Genomic DNA, 18,611 nt, shown 5'->3' with positions numbered 1-18,611 from the left:
GGCGGCAGCATGAGCTGGTCCACGTGCAGCCTGGCATCAGAAGGCCATGGGTTCCTCCACACTCCCGACTGCCCCTACCAACCCAAAGGCCCTAGCCTCATAGCCTTCGGCGACTTATCTTACAGTTCTAAGACTTCTGTTTGGTTGTTTTAAAAATGTTTCAGGGTAAAAAGCTTCAAGGTAATGTATTTGAAAGTGTCTTGCAAATAAGTGGAGTTTGATAAATAGGTAACTCGAAACAGCAATTTATAAAAACCCCCAATGAGATAGCCTCATCTGAAAGATGAAGGAGAAAAAAAAATAACATTTGTGTAGTGAGAAACATTTCACAGAGCACTTTCGGACATGTCTTTTTATCCATACAACCTCATGTTACAGATGCTGAGACACCTGCAAGTTCCCAGGGTCATGATACCTGGAAACAGTGGCATGGAGATACTTCTGGTTCCAAACTGTTGTGTTCCTTTTACAATATTTTATAGTTAATGTTAAACCTCTGGTAATTCTGGAAAAGGAAATAAATGATCAAAAATGGTAATGGTACCTATTTGAGGGGTTTCTCCTTATGCTCTTTTTATATGACTACAGCTGTACTGACTGCCATTTAAGATAAACCCAGGAAACCCAGGCCAGTCGCCCCTCACTTTGTGGGACCTTAATTCCGAAACAGCTCCTGGGGATAGCCGGAAGATTTGAATATCTCTGGGATGTCACTGTCCAGTTTCGAAATAATTTTGTAAATGGGTTTCTTCCAGGAAGGATCTGAGTCTTTGCCTGCGGAGACAGCCCTGAAGAACTCCTGTAATGTCAAGCTGGCGATTTCCAAGAAGCAGTCTGGGACCTGCACTCCCAAAGAGACCCACAAGGAAGAAAAGACGTGAGGCTGTGAAGCACTGGCACCATACAGACCTCACTGCCTGATGCTGCCTGTTCCTAGGGTTGTGGGCTGATCAGAGCTTCCCTGCTCTACTGGCCCCTGACTTCTGTGGAATCTCTTCCTCCCTCATCAAATACATACCTTAAAATGATGGTACTGATGAGACAGCCCTGGGAGAAAGCGTATTAGGGACACTCCCTTTGTAGGAGTAGCTGATTCCACTAATGAGTGGCGTTTTTAGTAAGCGGGAAACTGACTCTGATTGAAGTTAAATCTGTGGTTCAGAAGAGGTTTTTCGTATTCTTTTCCTTAGTGCCTCATGTGGAAAAAACTGCCCCCAAGCTTACGACTGTCGTACCTCATTCTGCCATCTTTTGGGACAGGGTTCGAAGGACTTGGAATCATTCCTGCTCCCAAAGCCCACCAGGAGGCTTGCGGGGGTGTGGGGGGCCTCAAGAAGATGTTCCAGGACCTCACCCAGACTGGCACCGTTAATGATGGGACATCCTACAGGGCCTCCAGATCCAGCCTGGCCTGGGGCTTGCCACCACTGCGTGCCAGATGACACCCGCACGTGGAAAGACGTGGCAGCACTGCCTCCCATCCACATGCCTTGACCCCCACGAGCCTCACAAAGGAGGCATGGTCCATTTTCCCCACAGGTAGGCTTAGGTTTCCAAACATATTCTGATGGAGCATCTAACCAGTGGATGCCAGCAGTTCTTCTCTTTTTTTGGAGGTGTCAATACACTGCTTTGTGATCACAGTCAAGTGAGAAATGCGAGAAGAGGGAAGTGTAGTCAGTGACCAGACACACCCAGCGCCTGCAGAACAAGATGTCAGCCTAACTGAGCTGTCAGCCACACACAAGGAAGATTACGAGTTCTCACCAGCGACACTTAGGCCACCTGCTCACCCTTTACTGATGCTTTACCTCTATGGTGCCACCATCGTGCCTTCACAGAGATCCCCAAAGGACTGAGAAGCTTGAGTATTGTTTATTATTTCCAGAAAGGATTTGAGGTGACTTGCCATGGGAGACCCACAGATAAAACTCTTCAAGGGAGAATGAAGATAAGAATCAAATGATTGAAAGAACAGAGACTGTTGTAAAGAAACCCTAGGCCAAGACTAGGCGCTGCAGCTGAGCCCTGCATTTAGGCCTGGGCCTCCTGGCGCTAAGGTGAGAAGGTCGACAGGCTGTGTAACTCGGTCATTACAGAGTATTGTCTAAAATGGCATAACAGCTGACCTCTGGCCAAGTTTATGAATAAAGACTGGCTGTACATTCAGTTTGCAGCATCCATCAGTTGCCTAAGAGAAGATGTGCAGGCTGTAATCTTTGTGGATGGTACAGAGATTGGCCCCAGGCTGCCCTGCTCTCAGTGATGTAAGGACAGACACGGAAGGGGATCTTTTCTGAAACTCCAATCACAAAGGGAAGGCGCTCATCAGTCCTCCTGGGACCCAAGCACATGATCTTACCTCAAAGTCGTTTCCCTTGTTATAGTGCGTATTGAGAGCTCGAAAAAGCTCCGAGTTGCGGAGAACCACCAGCATTTGGGGATTTGTGACACCATCTGAAATTGCTTGCCGGGCAAATTTCTCCATCTGGATATAATAAAACTCGCGGAAGTTGCTGAACCACTTGATCATCTGGGAGGTAATGCAGCGGTTGAACTGTACAAACAACAGGGTCCATGAACTCAGACGTTCGCCGTGAGGTGCTCGGTCCGAACGGTCAGCTTCCAGTTCAACACAGGGGTTAACAAGACTGGCTTCAAGCAACACTAAAAAGGGCTTTCTTTAAAAAAGAAGCCACAGCTGTTTTCTAAGCCTATACAGTTATACACAGAAAAATCTGAATTAGGCCATAATGCCCATTAGAAAATGTATTTTATAGCCTAGATTTATAAAGGTTTTTCACTCTTGAAGTGTGACTTTGGGAGGGTCCAGGGTCAAGACTAGTGTGGTCCCAGCTTCTGCTGCACCCAGGTAGACGGCACGGCAGCCCCAGAGCCCTCTGCCAGGTAAAGAGCCAAGGAAAGGGGTAAAGGTGTAGATCAGAGAGCCATTTACTGGCAACTCAGAGTTGCGGAATGAATCAGAATGAGAGCTTGGTGCAGGGATCAACCGAGCAATTGGATATGAGGGAAAGAGCTCAAAAACAGCAAAGGGATGATATAGATACAAAGTATTAACAGCCTCTAACCCAATACCCAGGTTAAAGGAGGCCCTCAGAAACTTTATGGAAACAGGCAAGGCCTGGTTCCAACCATCAGACCTTGATTTTTCTTATTGTCACATTGATCTGTATGCACCTTCAGTCGATTTTGAAACACAGCAGTTTGAATGTAAAGTTGACAGGGACAGTGTCCAACTCTTGATACATTCTTTCTTTTTTTCATAGCGTCCCCAGCAAAGACAGAACACTAGGCCAAAGACGCCATTTCCTAGTGGTTCTTTCTAACCCTGCCTCTCTCCCCGTATGTTTCTGGGTATAACTACAGTTCAAAAGCTTAAATTCAGACACCCAACTTTCCTACCCTCAAAGTTACCCCTGATGATTCAGGCAGTTTCTCAGCCCAGACCAAAAATGCCACCAGTTCCATCCACAACACGAAGGGGAGCTAAAGTGCACGTATGATGACCTAGGACTTGCCCCACATGGGAAAAACCCGCTGCCACTTGGGAGTTTTGCAGAGGCTGAAACTCAGTTGAAGGAGTTTACCTGAACATCAGGAAAATAAGCCTTCAGGAGGTTGGAACTGGGATAGCGTGTGAAGAAAAACATTAGTTTGGCCTTCTTCAAGTGACCAGGGTTGAGGCCCTCCTGGATTTATCCCAGGGTCAAGGAAAACTAATACCAGTTTATCAAATAATTTTGTCAAATTATCCAAACAGTAAATTGCCCTGTTCCTTATGGTTTCTATTTTATTTTTTTCTGGTTGAATGATGTATTTGCTCTGTTTTTCTGCCTCTAGCAAGTATGATCAGATAAGCTTTTTCTTTCCAGATGCTGAATACCATATATGTACAGTAAAGTCGCAGAATTTACAAAGCATTTTGATGTGTAAAAGTTCTATGGCACATGTGATATCAAATACAGTTTGTTGTACTGTGTGTGTGCTTTCACAATACGATGGGAAGAGACGGCAACTCTCTCCCAGATAAACCATTTCAAAACCTCAGGTAGAGATTGACTTCTCTCTGCCTCAGTTTCCTCATCTGTAAAATGAGAGGAGTCGACTAGATGGTCCCCATTCTGGCTCTCATCATTGCCTTTGCAGTGTTGACACCAACGAGCATCTAACCAGACTGAGTACCAGATCACAGTTAACTTTGGCTCAAGAAGCTTGAATTGCTGGGCTGCAACTGCTCTCCATTTGCCTGGCAGAATTTTCCCTCATCCTTCCCATCTCAAATCAGATGTTCCCTCTGCTGTGAAGCCAAATTAGGCCTTCCTTACCCTGGGCTACCAACACTCTTTGTATAAACCTTTTTTTGTAACAATGACATTATTGGAGTTTTATTGCATGTTTGTCTCCCCATTTAGACTGTTAGCTCCTTGAGAGCAGAGACCTTATCCTTTCATCTTTGTATTCCACATGCCTAGCCCGGTGCTAGGAACATAGTACGTGCTCAATAAATGTTTGTTGGATGAAGGAATGAGGGAGTGATTAAAGGGTCAACTTTAATCCATACACAAATATGGCAATTCTATTCCAACTCATTCCTCACTCTGGGAACAGAGTCCTTCCCCTTTAATAAGAGTAGGGGGCTGTGGTGTGAAAACTAGCACCAGGGTGAGAGGGAAATAAAAGATTCTTACACAAGAACACTTAGCATTCCCAGGAACAATCCTAGGGCTGAGTGACAAGCATACAGAGTTACCCTGGAGCTCAGACCTGAGCTGTAGCCTTAGGACAATAAAGACTTCTCAGTAGGATATGTCAGTTTACCCGAAGGAAACCAAGCAACTGATTATAATTATAGCTGGCCAGGCACCCAGGCTGCTGTCCAGGAGGCCCCCGCTCCCTGCCTCATTGGCCCTACTTCTTATCCTTCATAAATGCTGTGGACAGAATCCTGGATTGAGTCCAAAGACCCAGTTTCAGATACAGATTTTGCCACCAAGACCCTGTGTGACCTTGGGCAAGCCACTTATGTTCTCTGGGCCTCATTTCTAAACTGTGGAGTATAGTGGTTGAAGCTTGTGCTTGGCAGTCAGATGCTGGGTTTGAATCCTGTCTCTGCACGTGTCTGTCTTTGACTTTGGGCAAGTTATTTTGCTTCTCTGTCCCTGCCTCCCTGATACTGATCTAGAGTGGATGATTGAGGAGGGTAAGATAACACAGGCCCACAATCCGTTATCTGAAACGCTGGGCCAAATGGAGGCCAGACTTCAGAATCCCTGTTATTTTATAAAGCCTGTTATTTTATAAAGGTAATACGGTGCATGTACGATGTGTTAGTTAACACTCACAGCAGGGTCTGTGGCAGGAGTCTAATCCATTTAATATTCCCACAGCAAAATCAATGAGTAATTATGTTAAGTGAGATAGTCTATAAATAGCCTCCTACCAGTGCAGGTCAGGTTTTGCAACCAGGTGAGTTCCCATCAACCTTAGGGGAAAGAAATCATAGAGATTTTCAGAGCGTTTTGTGTCTCAGAATTGTGGCTAAGGGGGTGAGCAGGGAAACCGAGTCGCAGTGCCCGCCGCAGAGAAGGTGTGCGGTAAATCATCATTGTCTCATCATCATACCTGCTCTACCTGTTTCACAGGGGTATCATGTGAACGTGAAGGTCCTTGAGAGCAAGAACCTTATCCATTCAACTTTGTATTCCACGTGCCACGTGAAGAACTTGCTCTTAGGTGGCTTTCATGGCCCAGAGGAATAAATCTCTAATGCTGGAATGAGGGAATAATCGGGGTCAGGATGCTGCCTGGGGCCTCCCAATCATTCCAAATGTAGCCAAGTACCTGACCTGGGCAGCCAGGCTCCGTGGGTGCCCCCCGAAACCTCCTGAAGCTCTTGGAGCCCAATCCTCATGTCATAAGGCAGGGCCAGGCATGCCCCTGTGTGTGTATTTCTCAGGGCCAGGTGCCTTAGAAATAGCAGCACACCCCTCACAGGGGAAGGACAGCAGAGAATCTTTGGGGACTGAGCCCTTGAGGTTCTTCCACCACCTGACTTTGACAGAGAGTCTTAACCAGTAGCCTCTTATCAAAGGCCCGACAGATAGCTTTCCTCACAGAGGGCTATCACCTGACGAGAAATGCTGCCTATGTTGATATCTCTATGCCTACTGGTGGCTGGTGAGGTGCTCTCAGCGTTGGTTTTGTAGCTGCTCTCTGCCTGCCAGGAAAGCAGCCAGCGGTGCCAGAGCTTCGGGAGTGTTTCTAACACCTGTGACCAGCAGGGGGTGCTCATAGTATTTAGGACACAAGGGCGGGCCTGGCGTGGTGGTGAGCTGGCCCCATCCCATCCTGCGTCCTCACCACTGCTTGCCAGGTAGAGGGCACGACTGTTCACATCTGCTTGTGTGACTCCACAGGCACAAGGAGATTCGACTTAAGGCTGTCCCTGAGAAGCAGCAGCGTGAGCTTGGCTCCCTAAAAAAGCAACATCTAAAATACGTTCTCAGGAACTTGAGTCCTGCAGTTGCCTGTTGGAAAAGGGCCCTTTGGTCATATGAGTTTGGGGCTGCATACATTCTCCTCTTAGAGCTTTTCACTGGACTTAAGCATGGCTCTGAGAAGTCCCGCAGTAATGGAACTAACCCAGTGTTTATTTACCCAAGCTACTTTTTCTCCTACTTCAACAGCTGTTAACATCCTGAGGGAGAGTTACTCTGAAGAAAAAACTGTTTAAGAGTGGGGTCTGCCTAAGGGTTGCAAAGATGATGCAATAAGATTCAGACCCTTGGGATTTCTCTGGTGGTGCAGTGGTTGAGAATCCGCCTGCCAATGCAGGGGACACGGCTTCGAGCCCTGGTCCGGGAAGATCCCACGTGCCGCGGAGCAACTAAGCCTGTGAGCCACAACTACTGAGCCTGAGTGCCACAACTACTGAAGCCCACGCACCTAGAGCCCGTGCTCTGCAACAAGAGAAGCCACCGCGATGAGAAGCTCGTGCACCGCAACGAAGAGTAGCCCTCACTCAACGCAAATAGAGGAAGCCCGCGCGCAGCAACGAAGACCCAACGCAGCCAAAAATACATAGATAAATAAAAATTAAAAAAAAAAAGATTCGGACCCTCTCAGACCAGCCTGGGCCCCGCAGCCTTCCCCATGGGGGCCTCGTCTTCCTCCACATGTGTGCAGCCCTAGGCTCTCTCCTCAGCTGCAGCTTAGAAGCTAGTCCTTAAACTGAAATCTTCTTACCCCTTTCAGCTTACCCCTCAGGTCTAGTCCCTGCAGAAAACTTCCCCTTTCCCATCTGCTCCAGAAGTTTCTGGTCCCTCGTCTCTTCCCCGTGAATTATCTGGTCAGAGCAGGCTTTTTGCCTGTAGAGCCAAGAGGCTCCAGGAGCCACGCCTCAGGTGAGGCCATTCCTTTGACCCGCTGTGCCAAGGTCTATGGGCAGCTGACAACTAAATGATGGGGTTTTTCCTTCCACAGGGTATTTTGGGAGCCAATTTGGGTTTAAAAACAGACAAAACCCTTTCAGACCCAAAGGACTCAGTCAGTAGTGGTGGAATCTGATGTGTCACAGAGGAAGGTGACGGACCCCTCCAAGCATCCTTAAATCCCAGGCTGTGGTCACCACTTTCTCAGGAGCCTAACAAATACGAGCCACAGGGGAGGGAGGCCCAGAAGCAACGTTAAGAAGACCACCGGGAAAGAAGAGCTGTTCCCTGCGCTGGGTACTTATTTGTCCCCCCCTCCCCTCATCGTCCAGACTTCCTGTCTCTCTGGGCTGTGACAACGAGAACTTCGATTACTAGTAAAAGGATATGTAAAGGGCTGAAGAGAAAGGAAGTGCGTCCGTGACGGCCTGCAGGCCACCTTGCTCCATTTTCACTGAGGGAACGAGGGGCAGTCTTTCCAAACAGGTGGACTTGAAGAGCCAGGGGCACTGTTGCTGGCTCAAAGCCAGTGGTCGCACTTTGGCAGCTCGCCAAGGTCGCAGGGCCGCCTCTGAGGAGGGGTGGCTCTGGGGAGATGAGTCCTGCGGAAGATTGCCCCTCCAGTGGCCACTGGGCCTATGGCCCAGTAGCTGGCTGAGAATCTGATCTTCCTGCATGTGGGCAGGCACAGTCAAGGGACAGTTTGCTGGGGGACCCTGACAGGGTTTGGGGATCATTGTCGGAGAGACAGGGTACCTGGGAGAATCTAGAGGCTTGGCCAGAGATAAGTTTCCCAGTGGAGCCCCTGTCTGTGGCTGGGCCCTCCTGGGCAAGGCAGCCAGAGGAAGGGGATCTTTACAGGCACCTCCCTCAGGAGGCGAGGGCTCGCTTCTACCATCTGGCACCAGCCCCGGGAAGCTTCTGCCCCGGTGAGTCAGGTGGCCCGATGGATCCAATAGCACCTTCTGTAATACTGAGTCCACAGCCTGGGATATGGCCCCCGTCAATTCTTTCTTCAGAATCTCCAGCAAAGCTCGCGCTCCAGAAGGAAGGAGCCTGGGTTCCTCAGGCTGGTGTTTGACCTCAGACACTCTGTGTTTCTCCACCCTGGAGAGGTCCCCGCTGGAACCCTGGCGGTGGTCACTGTGCACAGCCCAGGACGTAGACCCAGAGCCATCCCTCTGCTTTACATTCAGAGGGTCCTTCCCAGTCTCTGAGCCTCCCGGGCCCTGAGCTGGGGCCTTGGGCTCGGCAGCCTGCAGGATGTGCTCCTGCAGGTGTTTCAGCTGTTGCTTCAGCAGGTGAAGCTGTTCTCTCACCCGAGGGCCCCCCTTCCTGCTTCCCCGGTCCCCGGCAGGGCCTGGCTTCAGGGGGCCTTGGTGCACGGGAAGATTCTGCTTCCTCTTCCGCTCCCGGGCCTTCTCTGGGCAGCACAGGCTGTCCCTGGCTGGGGCATTGCCTGGCACCGGAGGGTTAGGGGAGAGGCACATGCCTCGGACGATGGTCTCTACTCTGGCTCTCTTTGCCTGGATGTGCTCATCCCAAAACCAGTCAGGGTCAGCGAGGCTGGAGCTGGGGACCTGGCTCCAGGGAAATGGGGAGTCTCTGCCCTGTTCTCTGGGGGACGGGCTTCTTCCATCTTTGGTACAAGGTTCTGCCAGGTATGAGCAGGCCCGGGATGGTTGAGAAAGCAAGCTGAAGTTTGGATTCATCCCTTGGCTCCACAGAGGCTGTTAGTCAGGGTTCCGTGAGAGAATTCCTCCCCCTCAGGTCCTCAGCTGGAGGTGCACCTACAGTGAGCTGGGGGCTTCTCTTCACTAAGAGGAAGGATTCAGACTCTACGATGCCGGGGCGTACCCACCTCCCGGTCAGACTCTGAAATTAGAGACAGGAGAAAACAGTACGTGTGACTTTGAGCGGTGCTTTTCAAACTCGTACGTGCAAACAAATCACCTTGGAATCTTGTTAAAATGCAGATTCTGGGTCTGCAGGTCTGGAGTGGGGCAGAGATTCTGCATCCCTAACCAGCTCCCAGGTGATGCCGTTGGTCCAGACCACACTTGGAGGAGATTCTGAAGAGCAATTCTCCAAGAAGGTTCTTCTCCTGCCAGGGCATAACAATAAAATAATCTGTAATGATAATGATAATGGCAGCTAACTGCATAACTGGCATTGGGCCGAGAACTTTACATCCATTACCTAATTTATTTCTCGTAACAGCTCCGTGGGAATGTTGTCAGTCCTATTGTACAGATGAGGAAACAGGCTCAGAGGAGTTAAGAAGTTACCTCCCTAGGGTCATACAGCTAGTAAGTGTCAGGCTGGAGTCAGAACAGTATTTGTCTTGATTCAGAGTGACTATCTGCAACAGAGTCACCCTGGGCGCTTGTTAAAACAAGCAGATTCAGCAGGCCTGCCAGTCCTAATCCATCAGAATCTCTTGGTGCTTGAAACAAGCAAACTAAATTTTGAGGAGCCGCTGTTTGACCGCTGTGCTATCTTGCTCCTGGAAGTGTCAGGTTATGCATCTATCTTTCAACGTTTCACAGCTACTTTTTAAGCATCTACTATGCATCAGGCCTTCTGGGCACTTGGAGAGTCGGTGGTGAACAAGACAGCAGAGTCTTGCTCTCACAGAGCTGGGCGTGTAACGGGGAGAGAGAATAAATAAGTACATTTTCAGGTCGTGCTAAGTGCTATGAAGAAAAAGCACAATAAGGGACTGGAAATTGGGATGAAGGTATGGGGAGAAGGAGAGAGCTATGTTAGAAAAGACTGAGTAAAGCTGTTTTATTCCCATGAGTATCAAAGTACACTGCACTTGAACCAGGAGGCTTCCGGTAGCAGGTATAAGGCACTTTGAGTTTACGAAACATTCGTTCATGTAACGTCATTGCATCTCACACCAACCCTGAGAGTCAGTGTAATTCTCCCATTTTATAGGTGAGGAAACTGAGGCTCAGTGAGGCTGAGTGGCTCTCAGTTACAAGATTCCAAGTCTTCTGATGCAGCCACACTTCAGCTCCTTCCCTGAAGATGGAAAGACCTGCATAAGAGACCGACTTCTCTGCCTGTTAAAAAGTTTCACCCTTTCCTAGAAAAGGTAAGTGAATTTCTTTTTTCTCTACAAATTTTCACTGTCGATTGCTGCTCTAGTCCAAATGATGGCGGGAGAGAGCTTGCTTTCTTCTTCCCACTTTCATCCTGAAGCTTACTTGGAATTCTCTGCTCCAGGAAATCTCTCAGCTCTTCTGCATCCAGTGGGTTCTAGTCAGTAGACTTGACCACAGCCTCCACCTGGAGCCGGCAGGTGACTGGCAGCCACACAACACAAGCTTTCTATGAGCAATGTCATACCAAGTGCCAGGGCGGAGGGTGGGAGGTGGTGGCATCTGCCGTGCCGTCATGGGGGAAGTGCCACTGAAAGAAGGCTAGGTTCTCAGGTCAGAGTAATTAGAAGATTCTGGCTTTGAGTAAGTAATACATTTGTAAATTACTAAAAAAAAAATGTGACTCACCAAATTAATATAAATTAAAGAAGTTGTTATCACCAAGTTTTACCAACAGTTTGGATGGCTTACCACCTCTTAGAGAGAGAAACATTTAACTTCCTGTGACCATTTGGCAATGAATATATATTATTTGTATCATATGAAAAAATTATTTTAAAATCATAGCACTAATAAGCATAACTGGGTCATTGAGCATGCCTTAGCTGCTTTCTAACTAATAATTGTCACTACACGAGAAGAATTGATATTTTAACCAAGAGGAACTATACAACAATAGTATAAACCATGTATATTTTCAGTTAAGTCGCTTCCAAAAAGAAGAGGGGTTTGGTTATAGTTATTCTAACTACTTAGTGAATATTTCCTAAACTCAACATTTTCAAACCCAAACTCTAGAGCTGCCCCTCCGCCTTACCTCTCTGCTACCTATCTTATTGTTCAAGCCAGAAGCTGGAGAGTCTCTTTGATCCCTGCCCACCTCCTTATCCTCAACATTGATTTGGTCACCATGGCTGGTAAATTTTTGGGCAAAAATGTCTCTGAACTACATTCTGCTGTGCTTTTCCCATTATGTTTTCCCGATTTCACGTCTCATAACTTTTCACCTGCATAATTCCAGTACCTCATGACTGGTCCCCATCCTCTAGCCTCTCCTTACTCTGGTCCTTCTTCTACATTCATTCATTTATTCATTCAACAAACATGGATTGAGTGCTGACAACAGACAAAATCCTCTGCCCATGTGAAGCTAACATCCATGCAAAGGGAGGCAGATGTAATAACATGCTAAGTAATGGAAGGCCATTATACAGGGCCTTGTTGGTCATTTGTAAAAACGTTGGGCTTTACTCTGAGACAAACGAAGACCCACTGGAAGGTTATGAGCAATGTGACCTGACTTAATTTTAAAAGGCTCATTCTTTACTGGGTGGGGAATAAACTAGGGGGTGGGGAGCGAGGGTTGGAACAGGGAGACTACTTAGGAGGCTCTTGTGATAATCTAGATGATAATAATCCAGATGAGATGGCCTTGGACCAGGGTGGCAGTAATGGAAGTGGGAACTTGTGTCAGATCTTGGATATATGTTGAAGTTGGAGCCAATGGGATTTACTAGCAGATGAGATGTGAGGCTCGAGAGAAAAAGAAGTATTACTGATGGTGACTCTGAAGTGTCTGGCCTGGAAGGATGGAGTTGCATGAACTGAGCTGGGGAGGGCTGCAGAAGGAGCGGGCTTGGGGAGGAATACCAGGAAGCCAGTTCTGGACACGATAAATTTGAGGTAATTATTAGACATCTAAATGAGGGTGTTGAGAAAGCAGTCAGATAACTAAGCCTCAGGTTCAGTGGGGAGATCTGGGCTAGAAATATAAAATTGAGAGTTGCTGGTGTGTAGATGGGTGAACTCATCAAGGAGTCAATGTAGATAGAGAGGGGGCTGAGGTCTGAGTCCTAGGACTTAACAGCATGAAGAGGCTGGGGCAAGAGGGGACCCAAACAGGAAACACAAGGACCAATCAGTCCTAGGAAGAAATCTAGTCTAGTCTAGGAGTGTGTGAGGTCCTGGGAGCCAAGTGAAGAAAGTGTTTCTAGGAGTGGGGAGAGGTCAAGTCACATAAGGATTGTGAATTGACCGTTCAAGTTAGTAATTCCAGATGTTAATCAGAGTCACTTGGGATCTTGATCAGAGCAGTTTTGGTGGAGTGGAGGGGGGGAAATCCTGGTTGGATTGAATTTTAGGGAGAGGACAGGAAGAGGAATTGGTGACATTAACCATGACAACTTTTTCAAGGTGTTTTATAAAGAAGAGAGAAATGGGACAGTAGCTGGAAGGAGAAGTGGGTCAAGAGAGGGTTTCTCAAAGGAACCCTCCCACACTTTTGGTGGGAATGCAAACCAGTGCAGCCAATGTGGAGAACAGAATGGAGGTTCCTAAAAAACTAAAAATAGAGCTACCGTATGATCCAGGAATCCCACTCCTGTGCATATGTCAGGAGAAAACTCTAATTCAAAAAGACACGTGTTGGGAATTCCCTGGCAGTCCAGTGGTTACGCCTCTGTGTTTCCACTGCAGGGGGCATGGGTTCGATCCCTGGTCAGGGAACTAAGATCCCGCATGCCAGGTGGAAAAGAATAAAAAAATAGATACGTGCACCCCAGTGTTCATAGCAGTGCTATTTACAATAGCCAAGACATGGAAGCAACCCGAATGTCCATCAACAGATGAATGGATAAAGAAGATGTGGTATATAGAGACAGTGGACTACTCATCAACCATTAAAAAAATGAAATAATGCCATTTTCAGCAGCATGGATGGACCTAGAGATTATCATCCTAAGTGAAGTAAGTCAGACAAAGACGAATATCATATGATGTCACTTATATGCGGAATCTAAAGAAAGTGATACAAATGAACTTATTTACAAAACAGAAGTAGACTCACAGACATAGAAGACAAATTTATGATTACCAAAGGGGAGATGGGGGGGAGGGATAAATTAGGAGTTTGGAATTAACATATACACACTACTATATATGAAACAGATAAACAACAGATAAACAAAGGACCTACTGTATAGCACAGGGAACTATATTCAATATCTTATAATGGAAAAGAACCTGAAAAAGAGTATATATGTGTAACTGTACACCCGAAACTAATACAACATTGTAAATCAACTATACTTCAATAAAAAATAAATTTTAAAAAAAGAGAGGGCTTCCCTGGTGGCGCAGTGGTTGAGAGTCCGCCTGCCGATGCAGGGGACACGGGTTCGTGCCCCAGTCCGGGAAGATCCCACATGCCGCAGAGTGGCTGGGCCCGTGAGCCATGGCCGCTGAGCCTGCGCGTCCGGAGCCTGTGCTCCGCAACGGGAGAGGCCACAACAGTGAGAGGCCTGTGTACCGCAAAAAAAAAAAGAGAGAGAGGATTTCTCAAGACAGGAGGAATAACAGGATACTTGCAGGCTGATAGCAATGATGTTGTAGAAAGATAGTATTTGTTAATATAGGCAAGAGGGGGAGAATTTCTGGAGCCTTGTCCTTGGGTAGGAAGGAGGGGGTGTGATGTGGTGCACATGAGGAGGGCTGATTTTAGAGAGGAGAACCCTCAGTTTATCGGTGGTGGCAGTAGAAAGGCAGGTACGTGGGCAGATGCTGGCATGTGGGTAGATGCGGTGATGGGAGCTGGGGGAAGTCCCTTTTGATTGTTTCAGTTTTCTCAGCAACATTGTCATTGGCATGAATTTTCTGAACTGTAGGTCTGCTTATTGCCCATCCATGGAATCAAAGCCTTTGCTAACTTCCTATCAACCATAAGGTTCAGATATTCCAGCTCCTCATAACATGGTCTTATTCTAACTCCTCTGGAGCCACTACCCTTAACAGTTACCTGCACCGAGTGGTTAAGAATCTGCCTGCCAATGCAGGGGACGCGGGTTTGATCTGTGGTCCAGGAAGAGCCTACATGCTGCGGAGCAACTAAGCCCGTGTGCCACAACTACTGAGCCTGCGCTCTAGAGCCCGCGAGCCACAACTATGGAGCCCGCATGCCACAACTACTGAAGCCCAGGCACCTAGAGCCCGTGCTTCTCAACAAGAGAAGCCACCACAACGAGAAGCCCACGTGCCGCAACGAAGAGTGGCCCCCGCTCGCCACAACTAGAGAAAGCCCGCACGCAGCAACGAAGACCCAACACAGCCATAAATAAATAAATAAATAAACAATGATAATTTGTAAAAAAGAAAACAAAAAACAGTTACCTGCATTGCACTGTCCTGGGCTGTGTTTCCTGAGCTCACCAAACCCCTTCATGCCTCTGGGTCTTTGCACCTACTGTTCCCTCCACCTGGAAGGCCCTTCTCCTGCTTTTCCACCTGAGAAACCTCTACTCCTCTTTCAAAATCCTACTGAAATATGCATCTCCCCTTCAGACTCTGAGCTCCCGCCTTGTGTCCCCAAGTAGTGCCTGACCATGAATTGTCACCAGATTTGTGGTGACCCAGTTAAATAAATTATTCTTTCAGCGCTTTAGACTGACTTTTGTCTCCTCATTAGAGGTACATTATTTCAGATCTCTCTAGCACCTAGCACAGAGCCTTGTGCATGAAACAAAATCAACACAGACAGACCGAGAGACAGACAGACAGATAGATAGAAGAGCATAGAACCACCAACTGCCAAATCTCCCTTGTGGGTTATTGAAGGTATTGTTGCCAGTGTTACGTGTAGTCTTTGTGCCCCGGAAGGCACAACTGCTAGAGTAAAAGACAGGACTCAGTGTGTTCAATGAAGCAAAACTCAGCAAGAATGCCTTGAGGTCAGAAACTGGAAGTCCAGCCAGACTCTGCTGTGGTTGGGTGCCCAGAGACGTTTACGCCCGTCTCTGTAGGACAATCATGGAAACTCTGCATCTGGGCAGCTGAGAAACAGGAAACTTCTGTGCTGGGGCCAGCCTGCTGCCCAGAGCCCTTGATCTGGGTGTGGCCTGAAGCAACAATGCTTTCTGTCTGAAAATTAACTAGCAGCACTCTCACAGTCACTGATCGAAGTAGCCATTGTCACGACCCTTTAAAAATAGGGTTACTGCCTTTCTTAGATTATGAAAGTAATACAGAATCATTTTACCCCAAATATAGCAACGTATTAATAGGAGAAGAAAGACACTTATAATGCTTCCTCCTAGAAAAAAAATCACAGCTAACATTTTGGTGTTCATCATTTTTTCCAGTGTTTTTCTCTGTGTACAGATAAATTTCCATAATTACTTTCATTAAAAAACCAACAATGGAATCATAAATGCATAGTTCTATAGCTTCCAATTTTTTTGCCTCTTTCGTGTCAATGAATATTAATCTACAGCAGCACTGTGAAAGCCAGTTAGTCCACTGTATGGATGCACCAGAACTTATTTAATAAATTGCCTTTCTAGGGACAGTTAGTTCATTCTTATGTTTTCACCATTATAGCCGTAGCATGGACCTTGGAATCTGACTGCCTAGATTTTTTTAAAATTAATTAATTAATTTTTGGCTGCATTGGGTCTTCGTTGCTGCCCGTGAGCTTTTCTCTAGTTTGTCGAGCAGGGGCTACTCTTCGTTGCGGTGTGCGGGCTTCTCATTGCAGTGGCTTCTCTTGTCGTGGAGCACGGGCTCTAGGCACGTGGGCTCAGTAGTTGTGGCTTGCGGGCTCTAGAGCACAGGCTCAGTAGTTGTGGCGCATGGGCTTAGTTGCTCCGCGGCATGTGGGATCTTCCTGAACTAGGGCTTGAACCCAGGTCCCCTGCATTGGCAGGTGTATTCTTAACCACTGTGCCACGAGGAAAGCCCCTGACTGCCTAGATATGGATCCCTAGAGCCACTTACTAGCTTTGTGACCTCTCTGTACTGAGCCTTCCCGTCAAAACAATGGGAATAACCATAGTACCTACTGTTATCATAGGGGTGTTGTGAGGATCCAATGAGTTAACATATGTCACATTTTTAGAGCAGCTCCTGGCACATAGTAAATTGCTGATGTGTTAGCTATTGTTATTATGAGTAGTATTGGGTTGAACACTCCTATCTATATCCTTGGCAACTTATCCTATTATTTTCTTATGTTACATTTCTAGAAGTGGAAATTCTGGGTCAAAAACTAGGCATATGTTAAACTTTCATACTTGTCACACAGCTGCCCTCCAGTTTACATCCAACTGATGGGGAGTAAAGATGAGGGTCTGAAGGAGAATTTTCAATTTTGACTGTATATTTCTGCATTAATTGAATTTTCATAAGAAAGTACTCATGCATTACTTGTATATACACTTTTAAATAGCCAGTTTGCTCTCTTACCATCATATCTTTAAAAGAACACATATCCTCTCATCCTCAGAAACACTGAGCATGTCAGTCTTTTGTCAGAGTCAGTCTTTTAAATCTTTGCCAATATGATGGGTGAAAATGTTATCTCATCATTTGTATTTCTTGCTCATTTTTCATATATTTTGGGAGAAATAGTTATGTTGTGTATATTACAAAACTTAAACATGTTTATATCATTTGAGTCAATGACTCTACATCTACGAAGTAAAATCAAGATGCTATTAAAAAATAAAATACATTTTTAAAAATTAAAAAAAGAAAATGAGGGCTTCTCTGGTGGTGCAGTGGTTAAGAATCCGCCTGCCAATGCAGGGGACACGGTTTCGAGCCCTGGTCCGGGAAGATCCCATATGCCACGGAGCAACTAAGCCCATGCGCCACAACTGCTGAGCCTGTGCTCTAGAGCCCGCGAGACACAGCTACTGAAGCCCGTGCGCCTGGAACCCATGTTTCGCAACGGGAGAAGCCACCGCAATGAGAAGCCTGTGCACCGCAGCGAAGAGTAGACCCCGCTAGCTGCAACTAGAAAAAGTCCACGCACAGAGACGAAGACCCAATGCAGCCAAAAATAAATTTTTAAATTTTTAAAAATTAAAAAAATTAAAAAATGATCTGATACCCACAGATTTATATAAAGAATGATTATCTTAATATTATTTATAAGACTAGAGAGTGGTTAAACAAATTATAAAGTATGATATCATCTATGTGATGCTATACTATGCAGCCATTTAAAAAAATCATGTTTGAGAAGAGTTTGTCAAACATTATTTTATAGTAAGTAGAGGGGAGAGAAAAATCACATATTAAAAATACAAAGAAGAAAAGGATGAGAAAGAAATACATTAAAATGTTAGCAATAGTTCTTCATGGGTGATAGAACCATAGGTAATTTTTTTCTCTATTTCTTCTTTTTACTTTTCTGTATTTTCCATAGTGGGTATGTTCTCACTCTCGTAATTAAAAAAAAAAAAAAAGGCATCCCTTGCCTTGGATAATTTAATAAAACTTGCATTTATAGGGTAGCCTACACACGTTTGGGGTCAGAATATATATGGGAAATCTCTGTACTTTCTGCTTAATTTTGCCATGAACCTAAAACTGTTCTAAAAAATAAAGTCTATTAAAACAAACAAACAAAACTGGCATTTTTCTCTTATTGACTCTTTCCCAGACATACATTTCTGGGCATCAGACAGGAAGAACCTCACTGGAGAAGAAAATTCAGCTACAAACACAAGCACAGAACACTGGGCTTATAAGTTAACTCCAAAGGTATGTAGGATTTTATAGCTAGAAAGTGTAAAATGAGGGCGAGGTTGAATTTCAAGTAAATAATAGACATAAGAAAGAAGCTGTGTGTCATCTCTTTTCAGCTGAAGTATTTGAAACCATGGGTACGAGCTGAAAGGACAGCTCAACTGCACAGATCACCTCCTGACATGAGAGCCTTTCTCCCTGCGAGTCTGTGCCCTTCCATGGGATCTCCCTTGAGATCTCCCAAAAGCTCTGCCCAAGAGGGCAAAGGGGAAGAGCTGCCCACAGGGCCAGCTGGGGTGAGACTAGCAGCTCACAGGCTGTGTTTCCCCTTCTGTGGTGTGTCCACATTTAGGGAACAGCAAACACTTCTGACAAACTCCAGCAGGGCCACTAAGAACCAATCAAAACAAGGTGGGCTTATGAGGAGTCCTTAGATAAGAGGCACCATGTGAAGCCCAAGAGATGCTGGGTCATTCTCATCTCTATGACTGACGCTCAGACCAGATTTATATGAGGTTTATTGTTA

General features: G+C 46.3%; 1 protein-coding gene across 1 annotated transcript; it reads right to left on the bottom strand.

The window, feature by feature from the left end:
- Nucleotides 1-655: 655 nt before the first annotated feature.
- PROX2 (prospero homeobox 2) lies at nt 656-9,163 on the bottom strand. Its single transcript, XM_065872644.1, has 4 exons — nt 7,846-9,163; nt 3,609-3,718; nt 2,363-2,557; nt 656-841 (listed from the first exon to the last, which is right to left on the bottom strand). The coding sequence occupies exons 1-4, from the start codon at nt 9,161-9,163 to the stop codon at nt 656-658; spliced, it is 1,809 nt and encodes a 602-aa protein (XP_065728716.1).
- Nucleotides 9,164-18,611: the final 9,448 nt, after the last annotated feature.

Source organism: Phocoena phocoena, chromosome 2, assembly GCF_963924675.1.
Source record: "Phocoena phocoena chromosome 2, mPhoPho1.1, whole genome shotgun sequence".
Lineage (NCBI taxonomy): Eukaryota > Metazoa > Chordata > Mammalia > Artiodactyla > Phocoenidae > Phocoena > Phocoena phocoena.
The sequence above is the reverse complement of the archived record's forward strand: the minus strand, read 5'-3'. Positions and strand labels throughout refer to the sequence as shown.

Excerpts from the sequence above, each read along its gene's own strand:
- PROX2 (XM_065872644.1), bottom strand. The coding sequence starts at position 9,163 with ATGAATCCAAACTTCAGCTTGCTTTCTCAACCATCCCGGGCCTGCTCA. Across the intron at positions 3,719-7,845 it reads ACTTCCTTTCTCTTCAGCCC|AAATCCAGGAGGGCCTCAAC; the intron begins TTTACATATCCT and ends TGACCCTGGGAT. Across the intron at positions 842-2,362 it reads ACAAGGGAAACGACTTTGAG|GTCCCAGACTGCTTCTTGGA; the intron begins GTAAGATCATGT and ends TTGGGAGTGCAG.